This window comes from Pectinophora gossypiella, chromosome 5 (assembly GCF_024362695.1).
Source record: "Pectinophora gossypiella chromosome 5, ilPecGoss1.1, whole genome shotgun sequence".
NCBI classification, from domain to species: domain Eukaryota; kingdom Metazoa; phylum Arthropoda; class Insecta; order Lepidoptera; family Gelechiidae; genus Pectinophora; species Pectinophora gossypiella.
In genome coordinates, this window is record NC_065408.1 from 15,324,979 (window position 1) to 15,344,798 (window position 19,820).

General features: G+C 39.0%; 1 protein-coding gene across 2 annotated transcripts in view; it reads left to right on the forward strand.

Moving 5' to 3' along the window:
* The window catches only part of LOC126367066 (uncharacterized), a 166,472-nt gene that overhangs the window by 131,702 nt on the left and 14,950 nt on the right, over positions 1 to 19,820 (forward strand). For both annotated transcript variants that reach the window (XM_050010461.1, XM_050010460.1), the window contains 2 exons: positions 17,615 to 17,693; positions 18,583 to 18,751. In XM_050010461.1, the coding sequence (XP_049866418.1) occupies positions 17,615 to 17,693; positions 18,583 to 18,751 (248 nt within the window). The remainder of the gene's footprint in view (positions 1 to 17,614; positions 17,694 to 18,582; positions 18,752 to 19,820) is intronic.

The following is a 19,820-nucleotide window of genomic DNA, read 5'->3' on the forward strand; positions in this document are numbered from 1 at the left end:
CAGGTGCATCTAATCATGTTCCGAACCGCACTGCCTGTGTTTCTAAGATGAACACCATAGAATAAGGTTCATTCAGACATTCTATTACCAGACGGCGCATAGCACCTACTACAATATATACTTCTTCCGGACTAAAAGTAACTTGTTACGTATGATATTTTTTCACAGGGTCCGCTTACCTAACCTGAAGATTTGACAGGTCCGGTTTTTTACAGAAGCGACTGCCTGTCTGACCTTCCAACCCGTGAAAGGAAAACCCGCCCAATACAGATTAGGTCACATACCTCCGAAAACGCATTTCTAGGGAATGTGGGTTTCCTCATGATGTTTTCTTTCATCACTGAGCACGTGATCCAAACATGAATTCGAAAACAAATTCGACAATCATTGGTTTAGACCTGTGCTGGATTCGAACCTGCGACCTCAAAGTGAGGGGAAAGCGTTCTACCAACGGCTCCCTAAATCGTTATTATTTTGTATGGACGTCCATTGAATTCGATATTATTATTATGTATGTCGTTTCCACAATTTTCCCTGGTTTAACCTTCTAATTTCATGGATAACAGACATACGCATCTTGTATCTTTTTTTTTGGTATAAATCCTTTCTATTACATACAGGCACAATTAGATCTTCCACGCATTATTATTCTGATCAAAATAAAGAAAAGCAATAAAGGTAGCAACTTAATTCTATACATAATGTAATTAAAATTACAAGCAACAATTATTTTTATATACAGGTTGTTAGTGACATCGTAACGAATACTCAGAGGGATGATTCAGACCATGATTCTGAGTTAATATCAAGTGGAATTTTCCGTCGCAAAATTCATGTTATTTTTTTAGTTTTTTTTAATTATTTTCAATTCTATACTTTTGCGATGGAAAATTCGACTTGATATTAACTCAGAATAATCAGCTGAATCATACCTCTCAGTATTCGTTACGATGTCACTTACACCGCATACAAGTACACACTGTAGCCATGCAAGTAGGTATGGGTGTTAGTGACACTGTAACGAATACTGAAGGGGATGATTCAGACCATGATTCTGAGTCGATATCAAGTGGAATTTCCGGACGGAGAAGTCATGAAAATTTTAGAGCTTATTTAAATATTTTCCGTTCCATATTTTTGCGACGGAAAATTCCACTTGATATCAAGTTAGAATCATGGCCTGAATCATCCCTCAAAGTTTTCGTTACGATGTCACTAACACCCTGTATGCTTCTGTCAATACATTGTATTTTTGAATAATTATGTACCCGAGTGATGAGAAAATAGATAATTATCTCGTTAAGCAGCGCCATCCATATTTTTATATTTAAAGTCCGTCAATATATAACCTTCTCAAATAACATTGCTATTAGCAGTAAACGATATATTACAGCCAGAAATAAATAGTTGTAAACATTGCATAACATTATAGGTTAATGTGTCCATTAAAGTGACAAATCGCTTTACTCAATATATTAGGTTATTAGCATATCGTGTACATATAATTAGCATTTTTTTTTCTAAATTTTCATGCAATTGTGGATAAAAGTTTGTGTGGCTAAGTAGGAAGAGGCGCAAGAGAAATGTCAGGATTGAAACAAATGGAATTACATAGGCTCTACTTACCCCTTCATCATCAGCCCATTAACGTCCCCACTGCTGGGGCACGGGCCTTCCCTATGGATGGGTAAGGAGATCGGGCCTTAAACCACCTTTGCGAAAGTTGCTTACCCCTTACCCTTTACTTATAGGGAAATAGGCGTGAGTTTATATAATGTAGTTGGGTCGTTCTTCTTTTTTATCGACAATAAAAAGACATTTTCTCGATTTATCGGATTTAACATCTTTAAAATTATAACGGCAATAAATATTTTAAAACATCATATTATTATAAAGATGTGTCTGTAGAGGACTATTTAGTGGTTCTCTTTATCTTGGTAACATACTTTTCTTTGCAGGCGCATTCCAAAAAATATTGTGACAGAGTGGCCCTTTTCATCGGAGACAGCATTTCAATTTACCACTCTGTCACATAATTTTGTGAAAAACGATCAAGCTACGTTAATAACTAATTGAGGAACCGATTAGTATTTTGCTTGTATTTTGAGATTACTATAAGATAACTATATTTTTGGACAATCAAAACATGAAATAAAATTCTAAAACATAACTTATCAGAAGCAGAACGAAGGACAGATCATTGTCGATAAAAAAGAAGAACAACCCAGTTATGTATGGCTAAATAGGGAAGACCATTCGCGATAACTCGAATTTCAATCCCATACAACATACACACATAAATTCACGCCTGTATCAAAACCTTGCTTTTTCTATAAACTGTTAGTGGCAAGTTTACTATCCCTCATGTATTGGTTACATGTTCTTCAATTCCCTATTCTTCTTCTTCTATTGTGCGGGTTGGATGGCCAAATCCAGCAACCATCAAGGCTATTATTGAGCCGCCAAAGGCCCCTGACATTGCTCATGTACTGACGTACTTACATCAGTAAATAACAGGAACCAACTTCACGTGCCTTCCGAAGCCCAAATGATATTACTTTCGGACATTCAGATAATCAGCCTAAGCCTAATGTTCTATATACTAAGGATCACAAAGTGATGTTTGGGATATATGTCCTCACCGGGATTCGAACCCGGGACCTCCAGGCGATCCCAACGCTCAACCATGGACCACGGAGACCGTTATTCCCTATTAAAAGGTCGACGACCTACGAGTCTAGATGGTTCTAACTAGAAAGATATACCAATAGAGCCGGTTGTAAATCTGCATGATTACATAATCTATGGCAGTGAATGTTGGTTGCCATGTCGACCTAGACAGCCATTTAGATGTCTGGGTTCTGCCCCTGACTTTGAAATTAATTTCATTATGTACTTAATTTGAAACCTGAATTAATTTAATTTTTATTATATTGTATCAATTTGAATTGTGTATTGTATTGTATCAATTTGTTTGTTTTGCTTTCTCTTCCTCAATTATTATTTTAAGCCTTCTTTCTTCGTGGTCTCCGCATTATGCACTGAATTGTCGAGTAGGTTTTTTTTTTTTTTTTTTTTTTTTTTTCCCCATGTTATCTGCCATCAGTCGCTAGACTATTATCAGATTTGTTCTGTTATTTTCACTGTTTTGAACTATACAGCCAGCACTGCATTGTCCATTAGTCTGTAAGTACATTCGCACGTTTCAGTCTTTTTATGTCCCAAGAGGATAGGAGGGAGTTGGCTAAAGGATTAGGATGGTGGACCAAGTGTTCCTTGTGTACTGCTTTACGCTGCTGTGCTTCTTCAGCGACAGTAGGCATTTCTAGGTAGCTGTGCAATTCATCCATTCTGGTGAACCAGGGTGAATTGCAAATTGTTTTAAATATGTTATTTTGTACACGTTGGATGCGTTGAATGTTGCTTTTGCTAGCAGTTGACCAAATTTCTATACCGTACAACCAGATAGGTTTTAGGATAGCACAGTAAATCATGACTTTGTTGCGAAGCGACAAGGTTGACTGTCTGCCAAGCAGCCAAAGCAAGTTCCGGAAACGGTTGTTAATGGTGTTTCTTTTATGAGTGATATGTTCACTCCAGGTCAGCCGTCGGTCGAGGTGGAATCCCAAGTATTTTACGCAGTTTGTCCGAGGGAGTGGTTCGTGGCCTAACTTCACTAGTGGACAGTCACCTCTGCGGAGAGCGAATGTTATGTGGTGAGACTTAGAAGCACTAGCTTTAATTTTCCATTTTTTCAACCAAGCGGCGGTGGCATCCAGTTGGTTTTGGAGGTAATAGGAAGCTGTGCTTTTGTCTGGGTCGGTGCAGAGAAATGCCGCGTCGTCGGCGAATGTTGCAATGGTTACCCGAGGAGACTGCGGTAAGTCACATGTGAAAATGTTGTAGAGTAGAGGCCCTAGGACTGATCCTTGGGGCACCCCTGCGAGGCATTTATGGAGTCGTGATGTTGCATCTCCCTGTCTCACATAAAATATGCGGTTCATCAAATATGATTTCAATATGGGAAACACTGAATGAGGTAAAAGAGTCCTTATCTTGTACAACAGACCCTTGTGCCAAACACGATCGAAAGCCTGTTGTACATCCAGGAATGCAGCTGAGCAGTACTCTTTCTTCTCAAAGCATTGTCGAATTTTCTGATAGACACGGTGAACCTGTTCTATAGTAGAATGCCGCTGCCTAAATCCAAACTGGTGGTTTGGGATGATCGGAGAGTCTTCCATGAGTACTTTCAGTCTCGACACGAACACTTTTTCCCACAGCTTTGATAGTACAAGTGTAAGACTAATAGGCCGATATGAAGCAGTTTCGTGAACTGGTTTTCCATCTTTATGGATCATGATAATCTCCGATACTTTCCAGAGCGCTGGGTAGTATCCCACTCTAAGCGTGGCATTGAGGAGAGTAGCAATAAAAACAAGACATTTCCTGGAGAGTTCTTTTAGTACCGTGGGAGTTATAAGGTCGAACCCTGGCGCCTTATTGGTTTTCATTTCAGATATTATCCCAGCTAGCTCTTTTGGTGAGACTGGTTTAAAGGGCAGACATAGCTGAAGATCTTGAGCAAGCACATCGTCTATTTCAACGTCCGAGTTATCGCCCTCAGTTGCATTTGGCTTGAAGACCGATGCCAGGTGGGTGGCAAAGGCCTCTGATTTTTCAGAGTCAGTTCTAGCATAGGTTGAACCAACTTTAAGCGGAGGGAATGATTGCTGTGGACATTTTTCGGATTTTGTGGCCTTCCACAGTGAATATTTGCCATTTCCGTTCAGTGACAACTGATTAATATGGGCTTTTGCTGTTTCATTTGCGGTTTCTTGAAGCAATTCCTTCAATTCCTTTATGGCGCGGTTAAGAGCTGTTTTGTCGTCAGGGTGGTGACTTTGCTGCCAGTTTCTTCTTAGTCTTCTTTTTTCTGATATTTTTCTTCTAACTTCTGAGGGTACATTGGATTTGGATGGGTTAGATGCGTTATATATTGGAGTATTAGTCCACAATGCGATTTGAATAAGATTAGTTAGGCAAACGCAGGCGTCATCTATTTCAGGCTCAGATTTTAGAGAAATGTTTAGGTTGAGATGTTTGTCGAGATAGTCACGAAAGGATGGCCAGTCTGTTTTTTTGTTGTATAAGCTCTCGCGAATGGGAGAACGATAAATGATTGATGATGAAATGCACAAGATGACGGGTGTGTGGTCTGATGAGCCATCTAGGCTTGGCTCGATGGACGTGTACATGTGGCAGATATGTTTTGTTACCAAAAAGTCGACTAAATCTGGTTTTCTTTCTGGATCTGTTGGCCAGTAGGTGGGACTGCCAGATGATATAGGTAGTAAACGATTTTTTTCCATACAAGATTTCAGAGCTCGGCCTCTTGTTGTAGTGATACGTGATCCCCAGTATGTATTCTTCGCGTTCCAGTCGCCTCCTGCTACGAAGCGGTTGCCGAGTGTATCAAAGAAATCCGAGAAAGCAGACTCAGTTATTTTGTGCTTTGGCGGGCAGTAAACAGCTGAGACATTAAAAGCAGCGGCTCGTTCCTCCACTCTAACTGTTGTAGCTTGGATGTGATCAGTTATGTATGATTCCAAGAGATGATGTTTAATGTTTTTCTTGATTATTATTGCAGAGCCAGCATGCGCTGTTCCATCTGGGTGAGGAGTGAGATAGACACAGAATCCAGTGATACGGACGCAGTTCGCCTTGGTAACATGTGATTCTGATATAAGTACAATGTCCAAATTGTTGTTAATTATAACTGATTCAAGTTCCAGTATATTGGGGGTAAGTCCGTTGATGTTCCACGCGGCAATACGTAGAGTAGTCATTTTACTAGTTTACTGACGAGAGTTGTTATAAGTCCCAAAAGGGTACCTATTTGTTGGATTAAGAGGTCTATTTTTTGACTTTGTTGTATGAGGACATCTTGCAAGTTGGTAATATTTAATTTCTGTTGGGATTGGTTTTGGTTGTCGTTCGGAGGTTCTTGTTTGCCTGAGAGTGCGTCAGAATAGGACTTATTCAGTTTCTTAGGAGGTTCGTTTTGGTTGATTTGCAAATTGTTGTTGTTTTTATTTTTGTTAATGAGATCTTGGGTCTCAGAGTAGGTATTAAGTTTTGCACTAGCAGTAGGGTTATTCCTTTGTTGAGAGCGACTGATAGACTTTCTATTGGTGATTTGTTTGTACACTTTGCAGCCCTTGTAGTTAGCCGGGTGGTCACAGCCACAGAGAGCGCATTTTGCAGGGGTGTTCCGATCCTTCTTGGCACAATCAGAAGTTTTGTGTTCTTCACCGCACTTAACACACCTATATGGTCTCATGCAATTATTTTTTGAGTGACCATATTGTTGACAACGTTGACATTGAACTATTGTCCTAGACTTGTGAGCGTCTTCGATTTTAATTGCTTGGTGAAATATGTATTTTATATTCTTTACTGCCTTGTTATTTGTGCTAGGTTCTAGGTTGACGAAGAACGTGGAAGTGGGAGTTTTATTGGGTCCGTAACGGGCGTTTATTACCTCGCCACGTACTTTGTTGCCTGAAGCTTCAATCTCTTCTATGATAGCTGAGTGTGGGGTAGTGTAGTGAAGGTTTTTAATTACTATTCTATAGCATTTAGAATCCTTTCTCGTGAAGGTGTGTCCAATAAGGCCTTTCTCTCTGATCAGGCAGATAACTTTTTTGTATTCCTCGGTGGAATTTATAAGAATTCGAAGAAGATTTTTATTCACGATCCTTAGCTTGAAGCTATTCTTGTCTGTGACTGTTTCTAGGCACTTAGACAGTTCATTGACGTCTTCAATACCGTATAGAATAATTGGAGGAGGTTTGCTAGTGGGTTTTAGCAGGGTGTTTTCATCTTGATCCAGGAGTAGCCCATCAAAGCGATTAGACGTTTGAGTCACATTCGGTTGAGTAGACGGTGAGACTGGAGAAGAGTTTGCTCTCGAGTAGGTACGCAAGTTTCTTTTTTAATCAAATGGATATGCTCTTCACACCATTCTTCCTCTTAATTCTCTTCTTTTTCTTTCTCATATGTTGCAATAAAGAGGGTAAGAAAGTATCAACGATGTAACGAGCTTACCCAGGAGGTGCCTATTCAGTCTTGCTTTAAAGAGACTCAAGTTATTGTCATTTCAGAATTATTATTTCTTCAATTTCTAAAGAAAAACATAGTACGATCTACTCTGAAGCGGCGTGTGCATTTATGAAACGACTAGCGACCCGCCCCGGCTTCGCTCGGGTGCAATGCTGAGGAAAAAATGAAATTATTTACATCACATCAAGATCCGTTGCGTAGTTTTAAAGATTTGAGCGTACATAGGGATATAAGGACAGAAAAAGTGACTTTGTTTTATACTATGTAGCGATGATGAATGTGGAGGAAGCAAGAGAAGTGTGTTAAGATTGAAGCAAATGGAATTCCATAGTCTCTGCTTACCTCGATGTGTGTATACAGTACGGTCACGAGCATTAATATGCTTACACTTTGGTATCATGTCACATTATCTTTTTTGACAAATTGAACTGTAAGTCTCACTAAATGTCAAATATGTTAGTGCGACAGAGTCCTAAAGTGGGTACATTATATTTCTCATGACTGTACTATATAGTCGTTGTCTATGGAATCTGTTTTTCAGTTACTCAATCTTACAATACTTTAAGTTATTTATACCGGGTGTTAGTGACATCGTAACGAATACTGAAAGGGATGATTCAGACCATGATTCTGAGTTAATATCTAGTGGAATTTTCCGTCGCAAAATTCATGAAATTTTGAGTTTTGTTTTTAATTATTTTCAATTCCATATTGTGCTTTTAGCTGCATAGAACCCAAATTTCAATAAAAAAAACAATAATGACAAATTATCGAAAATTTTCGATGTAATGGAGACAACAGCTGCTCGAACGGGTCAACGGCCACACGCACCGCGCCGCGCGCCCCGCTCCGCACGCCCCGCTCCGCGCGCCCCGCTCCGCACGCCCCGCTCCGCGCGCCCCGCGCCGCACGCCGGCGGCGCGGCGGCGGCGCGGCCTACAAAGTAGGCACTACGAACCGATCCTATTTCTTTCTCTGTCTATCGTAAATTATAAATTTATTTTATTCTTATTCTTAAATGGACGGATAATCAACAGGCATAAAATTTATGGAATACACGTCAATTTTAAGCAGAAATCTAAAACAACCGACAGAATTAAGTTACCAGCGAGATACCTTTTTGATTCGACCGGGTTATTCATTCATTTACTCATCAGGGCCATTATCTACCTAAAACAGTTGAAACAGTAAATAATTGTATTCTTTGTTGTCATTAGAATAACTAACAACCAACTAACACAACCACCACAGATTAGGTAATTAGTTACCTACTATGTCAACCATCCACCAACTTAGTATGTAAGTACCTACGCAAAACCTCGCTACACAAAAATCGAAAATAAATAAATCTTTTAGATCAATACCCATTATTGTTACAAAGCAAGACCTATCGGTACTATCGCTAGTATCGATCTAAATGTACTATCACTACTTTCGATAGTTTAGACAATTTTCAAGTTCAACAATTGATAATCTACCTATCGATAGTTCGGCAACTCCGCCGCGTAGGCAATGTCGGCATGTTCAAAGAAAAAAATTGTCCGAGTGGAGTGATCTTATTTTTCTTGTTACATGTTGGTACCGTACCGAGGTACTAAGTACTAAGTTATTCGTAGTTTTAAATCTCATTGTTAAATCATCAGTAAAGAACTAATTAAACCTATCCTGTTCTGTGTACAATATTCATGTAACGGCTACGTGCTTACATAAGTACCTAGTAGACGGGAGCAACGACTTAACGTACCTTCCGAAGCACGGATCATTTTACTTTCGGACAATCAGGTGATCAGCCTGTAACGTCCCAACCAAAGGCCTTATAAACAGATTTTTGTGATATGTCCCCACCGGAATACGAACCCGGACCCTCCGCATCCCATCGCTCAACCACTGGACCACATAGGCCAAGAAGGTTCTAAGACATAATTAAAGGATCCTGGGACGCAAGACCTCCGAGTTAGGGCTTGTTTGATCTGTCTTGATGGATACTCGGACGTGAATAGCCTCACGGATCAAGGGCAACGCGCGCCAATAAAGTAGGCATTACGAACAGATACTAGGTATTTCTTTGAGTTGATAGGTATCAAGTGAAGTTTCCTGTCGCCAAATTCATAAAAATAATAGATTTTTTTCAGTCCCATATTGTGTTTTAAGCTGCATAGAACGCACATTTAAAATAAACAAATAAAAATTACTAATTATTAAATTTTATCAATGTCTTCAATAATAATAATAACGTATCTACAACTTCAGCTATGCGCAGGTGAATAGCCGGCGCACGGGTCAAGGGCAACGCTCGCCAATAAAGTAGGCATACGAACAGATACTATTTCTTTCTCTGTCACTTGCACCATAAACATACTTCTCTCTCTCTCTCTAGTCGTCGGCTCGACCCGGCCGCGGCCGGTGCGTCGTCGGCGGCCGGCGCCCTTAGTCGGCGCCTTTGATGCTTTGCGCTAACGCCGCCGCCGCGCGCTTCCGCTCAGTCGAATACTAAGCTTGACCCGAATCGCGTGATGTTTTTCGAGGATATTTTTTTCGTGTTTGTGAGTGTTTGTTTCATTCTGTAAATGAGTAGTGTCGACTATGATGATAGATCATAGACCATTTACTGCGCAAAAGTATGGAAGATTGTTGATGTTTATTAAAGAGCAAGGTCACGGTAATACTATCATACAGTATTGTAACTCGGCCGTGTCCTTGAAATAAATGCCTACACCCGCGCGGTACGTAAACATGCGATAGGGCTGCCCACGTACAGAATTTTAATTACATCTGCCTACTTTGAGTTTCTATCTAGTTTTGTGATTGTAAATTATGATTTTTTATTTAAACAAATAAAATACTTTGTAATTGGAATAGGAAGTGTTTAATAAAAATGCATGTTTTTTTTATTCTTAGTTTTAATTTAAAAAATATGTTTGTCTTATAAATTTGCGACCGAAAAATATTTGCGCCTCGATTGAGACGTACGAAATGCCTTATTATTAAATTTTAAAGTAAGTAGCAACCAAATACAGCACAATATGTCCTACTCGTCATATTAAATATGCACTTGTACTTATTTTAACTTTAAGTTTAATGAAAAATCGCGCGGTTATCTTTTAAAATACAACACACCGTCCGTTCGTCACTGTGCGACATTCGCGACTGGTTGCATGCCGAGCGCATGCTGAGATCCGAGCACGTAGGTATAACTCGCGTTTCGCCCGTTTGTATGGAGTTGGAATACTGTATGATAGTATTACCGTGGCAAGGTGTTGTGTTTGTGAGTGCGTGTGATACCTACCTACCGCGGAGGAAACGCGATGTTGCATACCTACGTGACGTGACATGTTCTAGGGTACCTACCTAGGTACTTCATCCGAAGGAATAACAATTAAGGTAAGGCAAGAGTAGGGTTTTTATTGTTAATAAGTTAGGAACGTTTTAATAACTGGTAGGTAGGTACCGTGCGTGAAAAATCGTGGCAGTAGGTGTTCTACTTCAACAAACAACATTTTTAAACGTTGAACCACTACTAAGCATCTAAATACAAGAGAATGAAAACTCCTACCTAGATATCAACATCGTATATCACACGCGTAACGTAGCCGCGCGTAAGTTTAGCGTCTGTGTGGCGCGTTGTTCGACTTACATTGCGGCACAGTAAAAATTGAAAATCTTAATTAAACATTTGCGACAAGAAAAACACCCACCATCGTTTTTAGTACAATAAAATAGGCGTTCCATTTTTTTTTTCGTTACGATGTCACTAACACCCTGTATTACGTTCTGGACAACGTCAAGCGATGTATTTTATGCTGACGATAGATCGTGAAAGTCCGGACATATGGGTACCCAGACTGATGGATACCAGTCGCGGAGACGGGAATAGTTATAGAAAGTCAGTGATTAATAGGAGTTTCACTGGTTTCTATAATAATATTGTGTTCGATGCAATAGATAGGTGCTTAGTTGAGCTAATAACGACCGCCGTGGTCCAGTGGTTGAGCGCTGGGCTCGCGATCCGGGTCCCCGGTTCGATTCCCGGTGGGGACATATCACAAAAATTACTTTGTGGTTCCTAGTTTGGTTAGGACATTACTGGCTGATCATCAGATTGGTATAGACAAATGTGTGTGTGTGTGTGTACTGGGTGGAAAATGTATTCATATATTATGTACTCGTGTTACTTACATAAACTGCCTATATACGTCCCACTGCTGGGCACAGGCCTCCCCTTAATCAACCGGAGGGGGTTCTACTTATTGGTACAAAAATGTATAATCGATCTGTCATAACTTCACCTAACAACTTCTGTAATAATTAAAGCACATAATAACGGGTTCTTACCGCGTTTAAACGGGGATATGACACTCCCGATATTTCGACACTGTTGCAAGTGCCATGATCACGGGATGACTGATGAGATTGGAGTGGAGTAGGTAGATCCATAATTTTCTACGGGCAGACATATCTGTCTACCCTCTTTCTCTGCCGCTTGTTTATGTTTTTGATACCGGAATGTTCGGAACCATCTGAACTCGCACGAAACTCACTACGACAAACCGCACTCACTGTGTCCTCACGTTTTTTCACCACATTAGGCCGTTTCAAGCTTTTTACAACACCTACTACTGGATTCCACATACTCGACAACTTGAACCCGTCTTCCCTGTTGAAATTTTTATGTTTTCTGATTTCAATAGCCTCTTTTACGAGTCTGGGGATGTAATGACGTTCTGTCGATAATATTTGTGGATTGTTAAACTCGATCCAGTGGTTAGGGCCCGACTCCAGTACGTGCTCAGCTATAGCAGATTTCTGCACGTCGTTTTTCTTCATGGCACTAATATGTTCTTTAATCCGGCAAGAAATAGACCGTTTTGTTTGTCCGATGTACGAACTACTACAACTACAGTCTATTTTGTATACGCCGGGGCTCTCAAACGGAAAACAGTCTTTCGGGGAACGTAGACTCTGTGCAATTTTCTTTGAAGGAGTAAATATAGTTTTTATTAAATCTCATATCCCCGTTTAAACGCGGTAAGAACCCGTTATTATGTGCTTTAATTATGATAATAACCGCGTAAACTTAAAACTTCTGTAATGTTTAACAAACATTTTTAAGCCAGTGTTCTTTAGAATAGAATAGAATAAAAACATTATTTGCGTCAAACATGGTGAATAAGGTGACAAGTGGGTATTAGAAGTAGGTACAATGCATGTTTCGCCATAACAATGTTGGCATGCAAATGTCATTATATTATGTAGACAAAGGTATACTAATTTACACTAAACTTTTATATAATAACAAAAAATTATATTACTGCAGAAATTCCCTGACAGAATAAAAATTACGTTCATTAAGCCATTCACAATTTATGGTCTGCTTAGCAAAAGCTAAGGATTGACTCCTTTAGCTTTCTTCTTTAATGTGAAATTCGTACGAAAATGCGTCCAAAACGTGACAGGTCTTAAATATAGACTAAATATAACTATTCACAATGTCAATTATATAAAAAGAAACATAAGTGCCTAGGCTAAAAAAACATTTGCTACCTGTGATGTCAAGTCGGCGGCCGTTTAACCTTTTAGCAAAACTCGCGTATCTCCGCATTTATTATTGCACCTCTCAGTGAATGAATTAAGATAACACTAGAACTTACGTCACTGCGTGAATGGAACCAGCCTTGTATTGGCTACTTGATAAAATATGCTGAATTATTTATTATTCAGTGTATGGAAAGGAAACGGGCGGAGAGCGGACAGGAAAAAGAATTGAGAGAATTAAATAAAGGCCAAAGTAATTGTAATAATTCCGAATCGCGACAAGACAGCAACAGTTATTTTTTGAAGAATACTTACCTAGTACAAAATGTAGTAGTAGGAGCAGTAGGGTAGTAGTTTTGTAAAAGTACTGGTTAGTACTTTCAATCTCATCAGACGACTCAGCGTCTGACACAACTAGAAGATTGATTGTGTCTAAATAACAGCAACACGTTAAGATGGCCGTTTTGACATAATAAAGTACAGCAATTCGTTCCGGCAGTATAGTTATAAATTAAACGAAACTTGATGGACACAATAAAGTCAGCTATTTTCTCCTATAACGTAATTGTTAATTAATACGAAATTTTATGACCGGGACAAATGTCAAAGCGGCCATCATAGCGTACCGCTAGTTTACTTGACCTTATTATAAGATTTGATTTATATGTTCCGATGACATTATTTCAATAGACAAAATGATTGTAATTCAGACACAAAGTCATGCACAGAACCTCATCTCCCTAGCATTATTCCGTTTCTCACAGGGTCCGCTTACCTAACCTGAAGATTTGACAGGTACGGTTTTTTTACAGAAGCAACTGCCTGTCTGACCTTCCAACCCGCGAAGGGAAAACCAGCCCAACACAGGTTAGGTCACATACCTCCGAAAATGCATTTCTCGGGAATGTGGATTTCCTCGTGATGCACAGAACGTACTTATCCAAAATTACTAACCTGCGGTTTTTTGTCGAACAAAAACACATTAAAGAGTTTCTTCTTGTTTCCAACCGTACTTAAAACTCTATAAGTATCTACCTAAATAGGTACATTCTAACTACCAAAGCTACATAAGATTCTATATAAAACTCTGTTTATCTAAAATCGATTATCAAGCACAATGAACTTTTGTTTGTACAGAAGATGTTATGCACAGGAATATGGTAGTCATTGCTATAAGGTATATACACGCAAACAGTAATTCGTGTTTACTTGCTGATTACTTGCCGTTCTTAGAATTAAATTAAATTAAATTAAAATTAAATTAAAATGTCTTTATTAATTAAAACAGAGTTACAATATTATTTTACATGATGATGACTCCTTTTAGACTACAAAGTCTGTGTTAGGAGGCATCGCTCTTCACTCCCAGTTATATCTAATAAAAATCTGAGTTTACATTTTATTTACAAAGTGTATTTTTATCTTATCTAATTACTACTGTGTGTGTGTGTATGTGTGTGTGTGTGTGTGTGTGTGTGTGTGTGTGTGTGTGTGTGTGTGTGTGTGTGTGAATAACCATTAGGTACATATTGTCGCCAAACGGACAATAGTGCTTTGGAAATGGCAAATATTAAATAAGACAGAGATGAATCTAGGACGAGTAATTTGGCTATCGTCGCGATATAGTGAAAACACGTTAGCGTGTTTTTGAAAAACACATTCCGATGTGATTTTTGTTAATAAAATCTCACAATAGACACGCTAGTTTAGATCCAGGTAAAAATGTGGTTTCAATTTTTTACCCGCATTGAAATTAATTGCAAAATACTGCTTATTACTTGGTACTTATTACTTAACATACATAACATAAACAGCCTATGTGCGTCCCACTGCTCGGCACAGGCCTCCCCTCAATCAACCGGAGGGGATATGGAGCATAATCCACCACGCTGCTTCACTGCGGTTTGGTAGAGGTGTTTTTACGGTACTTATTATTAAAGAAAATCACATCAGTAAATCATCACCATCCTAGCGTTATCCCGTTTTCACAGGGTCCGCTTACCTAACCTGAAGATTTGATTGTTAATGTGATTTTTCAAAAAAGGCGTTTATGTGGTGTTCATACGGGACATGTAAAATGGTAATCCGGTCTGGCTGTTATTACTAACCTGTGTGGTTTGCTTGGTTACGTTGTCGCGCGCGACACGATCTATATCAAGCTCGTTCAAAACCGGCAGTATTCTAATCAAATTGTGAATCAAATCAAATCATTTATTTTATTTATCGCGCCGCGTCTGTACAGACCCCGCTGCTAGAAAAGTTAGTACTTTACTAACATCATACTTCCTTTACCAACCAGAAGATTAGTATCATTTGAGTGGACACGATTTTTTTTAATTATCGTAACGTTCAACTGCAACTTCAGTCCGTCACTGGTTCTACCGCGTACAAAGTGGGACAATTGGCAATGACCAGAGGGTTTTCCTGATGACTTCATTCGCTGAAAGCCACTGATGTTCAGCAGCCGCCTAATGATGAAATACGATAAAAGCTTCGCAGAAACCAGATTGTCACAACAAGTGTTACAATTACCCATGTTTAATGTAATTATGGTAATGTTTTGGGGGTACTTAGAAGACGTAATAAGGGTCTGTTTGCTATTATGTGGATTGCATCCCACGTGCGAATTTGCCGAGCATATTTCTGCGCCTCGATTCGCGACATTTCTACTCGAAACTTCACTTTTATCGAATTCGATATAATATAATCTGCTTTAGCTAAGTCTATGTTTAATTTATGTTCTGATGAACCAATATTAATCTTATAACAAGAATTAAAAACCTACTGAATAAATTGGCAAGCTATCACTGTCATATCACCCTAAATAATTACCTATAGTAAACACAAAAAAATGTGTTTGTAAGCTTGTTTATTTCACTTTCGCGACTAAACGACAGAATGGATTTGTATGCAATTTGGCATTTAATATTCAATATTCTTTATTTGCATACCATGATGGTGTACAAGTTTGTAAGTTACATATGAGTTTCACATCATAGACCCTTTCGGGTACAACAAAATAGAAGTACAAGAGAGAAGGAAGCTTTTCAAATTGTAACATCAGTATCATTAAGGTATCCACTAGTGTTGTAGTAACATTTATTAAGTAATTAGAAGTTCTTTTATTATTTTAATATAGATTTTGTCACTTTTTTCTTTTATTAATATGTTAGGCAGTTTATTATAAATCCCTGCTACAATATTTAGTTAAGGTATTTTCTGTTTTTTTCTTAATAATTTTAGTTTTCTTTGTATTTTCCATATTTATGTTTTTTCATCGCCAAATTTGTTTATTGTTAATTATTTGATAATGAAGAAACAACATTACTTTATTTATTTAAAATTAAATAATTTCATAAAAGAATATAAATAAACAAACAAACAATAAAAAAATGAATATAAATTAATTTACATAAAAAATAAATAATTAAAACATAATATATAATAACGGGTTCTTACCGCGTTTAAAGCAGGGATATGAGACTCCCGATATTAAACCCGGGTAAGAACCCGTTATTATGTGTTTTAATTATGATAATAACCGCGTAAACTTAAAATAATGTAGATACATTAAAGTTGGGATTAACAACAGGAAGCCCAAACGCAGGAAGTAGCGGGCGAAAACCTAGTGTAAAAATAAAATCTCGAAGTAGCCACAGTCGTAAGGAAGTAAAATAAACTCCGTGACTTTTGTCAGGAAAGTGACATCTCAATTGAAGCTATTGTGAGTTTTATGTTTACTACAAAGTAAATACTATAAACGTAATATTCGTAGTAACGGCAAACATCGTAAATCATTCACATACAATGTTCAAACTGCAATAACTATGGTGTAAATATAAATTGTGAGACGGCTAAGTTTTATCGAATCAATATTTTGATTCAGTTACCAATTCTACATTTTCTTCGGTGCTATAAATGAGCCAATAGCGTTGGCTCATATGACGTAAGTAGCCAATAGCGTTGGCTCATTTGACGTAAGTAGCCAATAGCGTTGGCTCGTATGACGTAAGTAGCCAATAGCGTTGGCTCATATAACGTAAGTAGCCAATAGCGGTGGCTCATATGACGTAAGTAGCCAATAGCGTTGGCTCACTTATCGCATCGCGAGAACATGTTACGCATGCAGGCAGGATAGAAGGAAAAAGACAGTTCCCATTCGACTATGGAACCTTTAAAACTCTTTTATTAACATTCATACTTACATAAGAACACGCCTATTTCCCGAGTAGGCAGACACCATGGCATTCCACTTACTACAATCCTGACACAGCAATTTTGCTTCTTCCACAATTTTTTTTTATGTTACTTTTATAAGAGGCTACAAAATAAAGTTCCGATATTATTAGCGACTCGTGATACAAAACAAATTAAAATATGATTTTTGTTTTTATAGCTCTTACCCTTGCTTAGGGAAACTCACAAAGAGAAAATTTAAATCGAAAAATGTCTTTAAAATATACGAGGTTTTCTTCGAAATTCGCCAGCCTTGAGCTGTCAAGACGTGTGATCAATGTGCTGTTCATGTCATCTTACTTGACCCACATTTTACCGGCCTCTTTAGAGACGCTCTGATATGCTAAAGGTACTTGCTTTTAGGGAATACTCTTGTGATTTGTTTTACGACTCTGGGTCATAGAATAAGGAATACATCTGCGGAGGGTGGCCCTTCTATACGCAGTATAGAAGGGCCGCAGATTTACCTTTTCTCAGCCCCCCACCTGTGCTATGTCCCTCCCGAGACTCGTGCCCGGGACCTCCGGATCGTGCGCCCCACGCTTAACCACTAGTCCACGAAGGTCATTACTTTCTTTTTTGACGTGACTTATTGTAGATTTGTCGCAAATGGGGAGTGCTTAGGGCTCTCGCCCATACTTCTAATCAAAACCTGATTAATAACAAAAAAACATAAATATAATATATATAAAAATATAATATATATTTTTCTTTGTTGCAGGACCGAGACAGCAACCTGTCTGTGCCGGCGCGCTGGGAGGACAGAAACCTTCGCAAATACCTCAACAAACCCGAACTCGGTTAGTTACCACACACTTACCACATTCCCGTAGATACTTATTGATTTTCTGGGCCCTTAGCCAAGTTGCAAACGATTGATATGTCACTTTGGTCAATCCCATACATTTTTATCACTGTCACTCCCGATTGTCAGGGACGGTACTGAAAAGTATCGGCGTCCGAAGGACGTAATATACGATCCCGACGACCCGATTACTCTAGCCATAGAGGCAGCCAATCAGCTCGCGACACCAAACATTTCAGAACACCGACACCGACCCCGCCGGCGTGGTCGACGATTTCCCTCATTCAGCGCTTATTTCTATCCACCCACTAGGGTCGATTAATTCTTTCAAATATTCTTCCTCTCAGACGACGCCCTGAGCTGAGGTTCGCGCCCAACTGGGCACCCTCAGGCCTGTTGTCTTATATTTTGTACCGGGTGAGAGCCCTCAGCGCTCCCCATTTGTCCGGTCAAGTAGTTAATGGCATCTGCGGCAAATCTACAATAAGTCACGTCAAAAAAAAGTCGATTGTCATAATCATAATTGTTTGTAACTTCGCCAAGGCCCCAGTTATCAAATAACCACCACACCTTTAAAGTTGCTGATAAGTATCGGATAGCCTTCCCAGAACATATCAGCAGATGGTAGTATAAGGTAGGAAAATTATCACGCATACAGCTTCTTAATCAGATACATCATACAAGCACATAATCCCAAAGTCAAATAAACAATAAATAAATAATAATTATGGTTACCTGGAAAAAATCGTTCTATGCAATAAGACTGCCAATTGACATGTAACAGAGTCCTCTGTAATTGGGTACAGTTACAACAATGAGATATCTTTGTAGCAATATAATTATAAAGCTATATATAGTATAATTTATAAAACCAACGCTTGCAGACAAAGCGAGCCGCTGGATAGGCGGTATTTACGACTACGGCGCGCGCGCATGGAAATGGGGCGGCGAGCTGCGCAGCATGCACTACCAGTCCTTCTCTAAGATGAAGAAGCTTTCTCCCGAGGAACTGCAGTGGCACTGCATCGCCATGATGCCCGAACTACTTTATAGGTAAGTTACTTACTACGTACCGTTATATAGAACAGAATCGATCAGCCTAACCTCGACTGGAGGTGGAATACCAACCTCATCAACCCTGGTGTCAAGGTCATTACTAAGCCGCCGAAGGCCCCTGACATGGCTCATGTAACGACTACATACTAACATCAGTAAGTAGTAACCGGGACCAACGGCTTAACGAGCCTTCCGAAGCACGGGTCGTGTTACTTTCGGACAATCAGTGATCAGCCTGTAATGTCCTAACCAAACTAGAGATCACAAAGTAATTTTTATGATATGTCCCCACCGGGATTCGAATCCTTGGTCTCCGGATCATGAGCCCAACGCTCGACCACTGGGCCACGTAGGCCGTTAATAATCTCGACTGATACATTTAACACATTTAATACTACGCTGTTATGTATATACAGGTCTCCCGCAAATGTTAATGCTGAAAGCTTCATTGAATCACTTTGTACACATCTAGATACTTTGAATTCAACAACTAATAACTTAGTACTCGCAGGTGATATAAATATAAACATTACTCTCAAACCTGATGAACTCCATTACAAACAGAAGAACAGAATCAGCTATTTAAACAAGTTGGCTATGTATGGTCTATTAGCTGGCCACACTATACCCACGAGGGGTAAAAACTGCTTGGATCATGTAATGCTAAAAATAAATAAGAATAAACATCAAGCAACCCACAAGTACCCACATCTGGAACATGTTATATTGCGAATTAGAAAATTAATCTGGATATTTAAAACTCTCAGACATGTGGTGCCGCGAAATGTCGCTGTGTCCAATAGAGATCTTCTGAAAGATATATATGTATCTCTCGTACAATCAATCATCACTTATTGCATTACCATATGGGGTGGGGCGACTAAATCTGAATTTCTAAATGTTGAAAGGGCACAGCGTGGTTTAATAAAAGTTATGTACTTCAAGCGGAGGAGATTCCCTACTAATGACCTATACCAACTTACCAAACTGTTATCGGTCAGGAAACTGTACATCAAAAACACTGTGCTCAAGTTACACGGGTCACTACCCTATGATCCCGGCATTA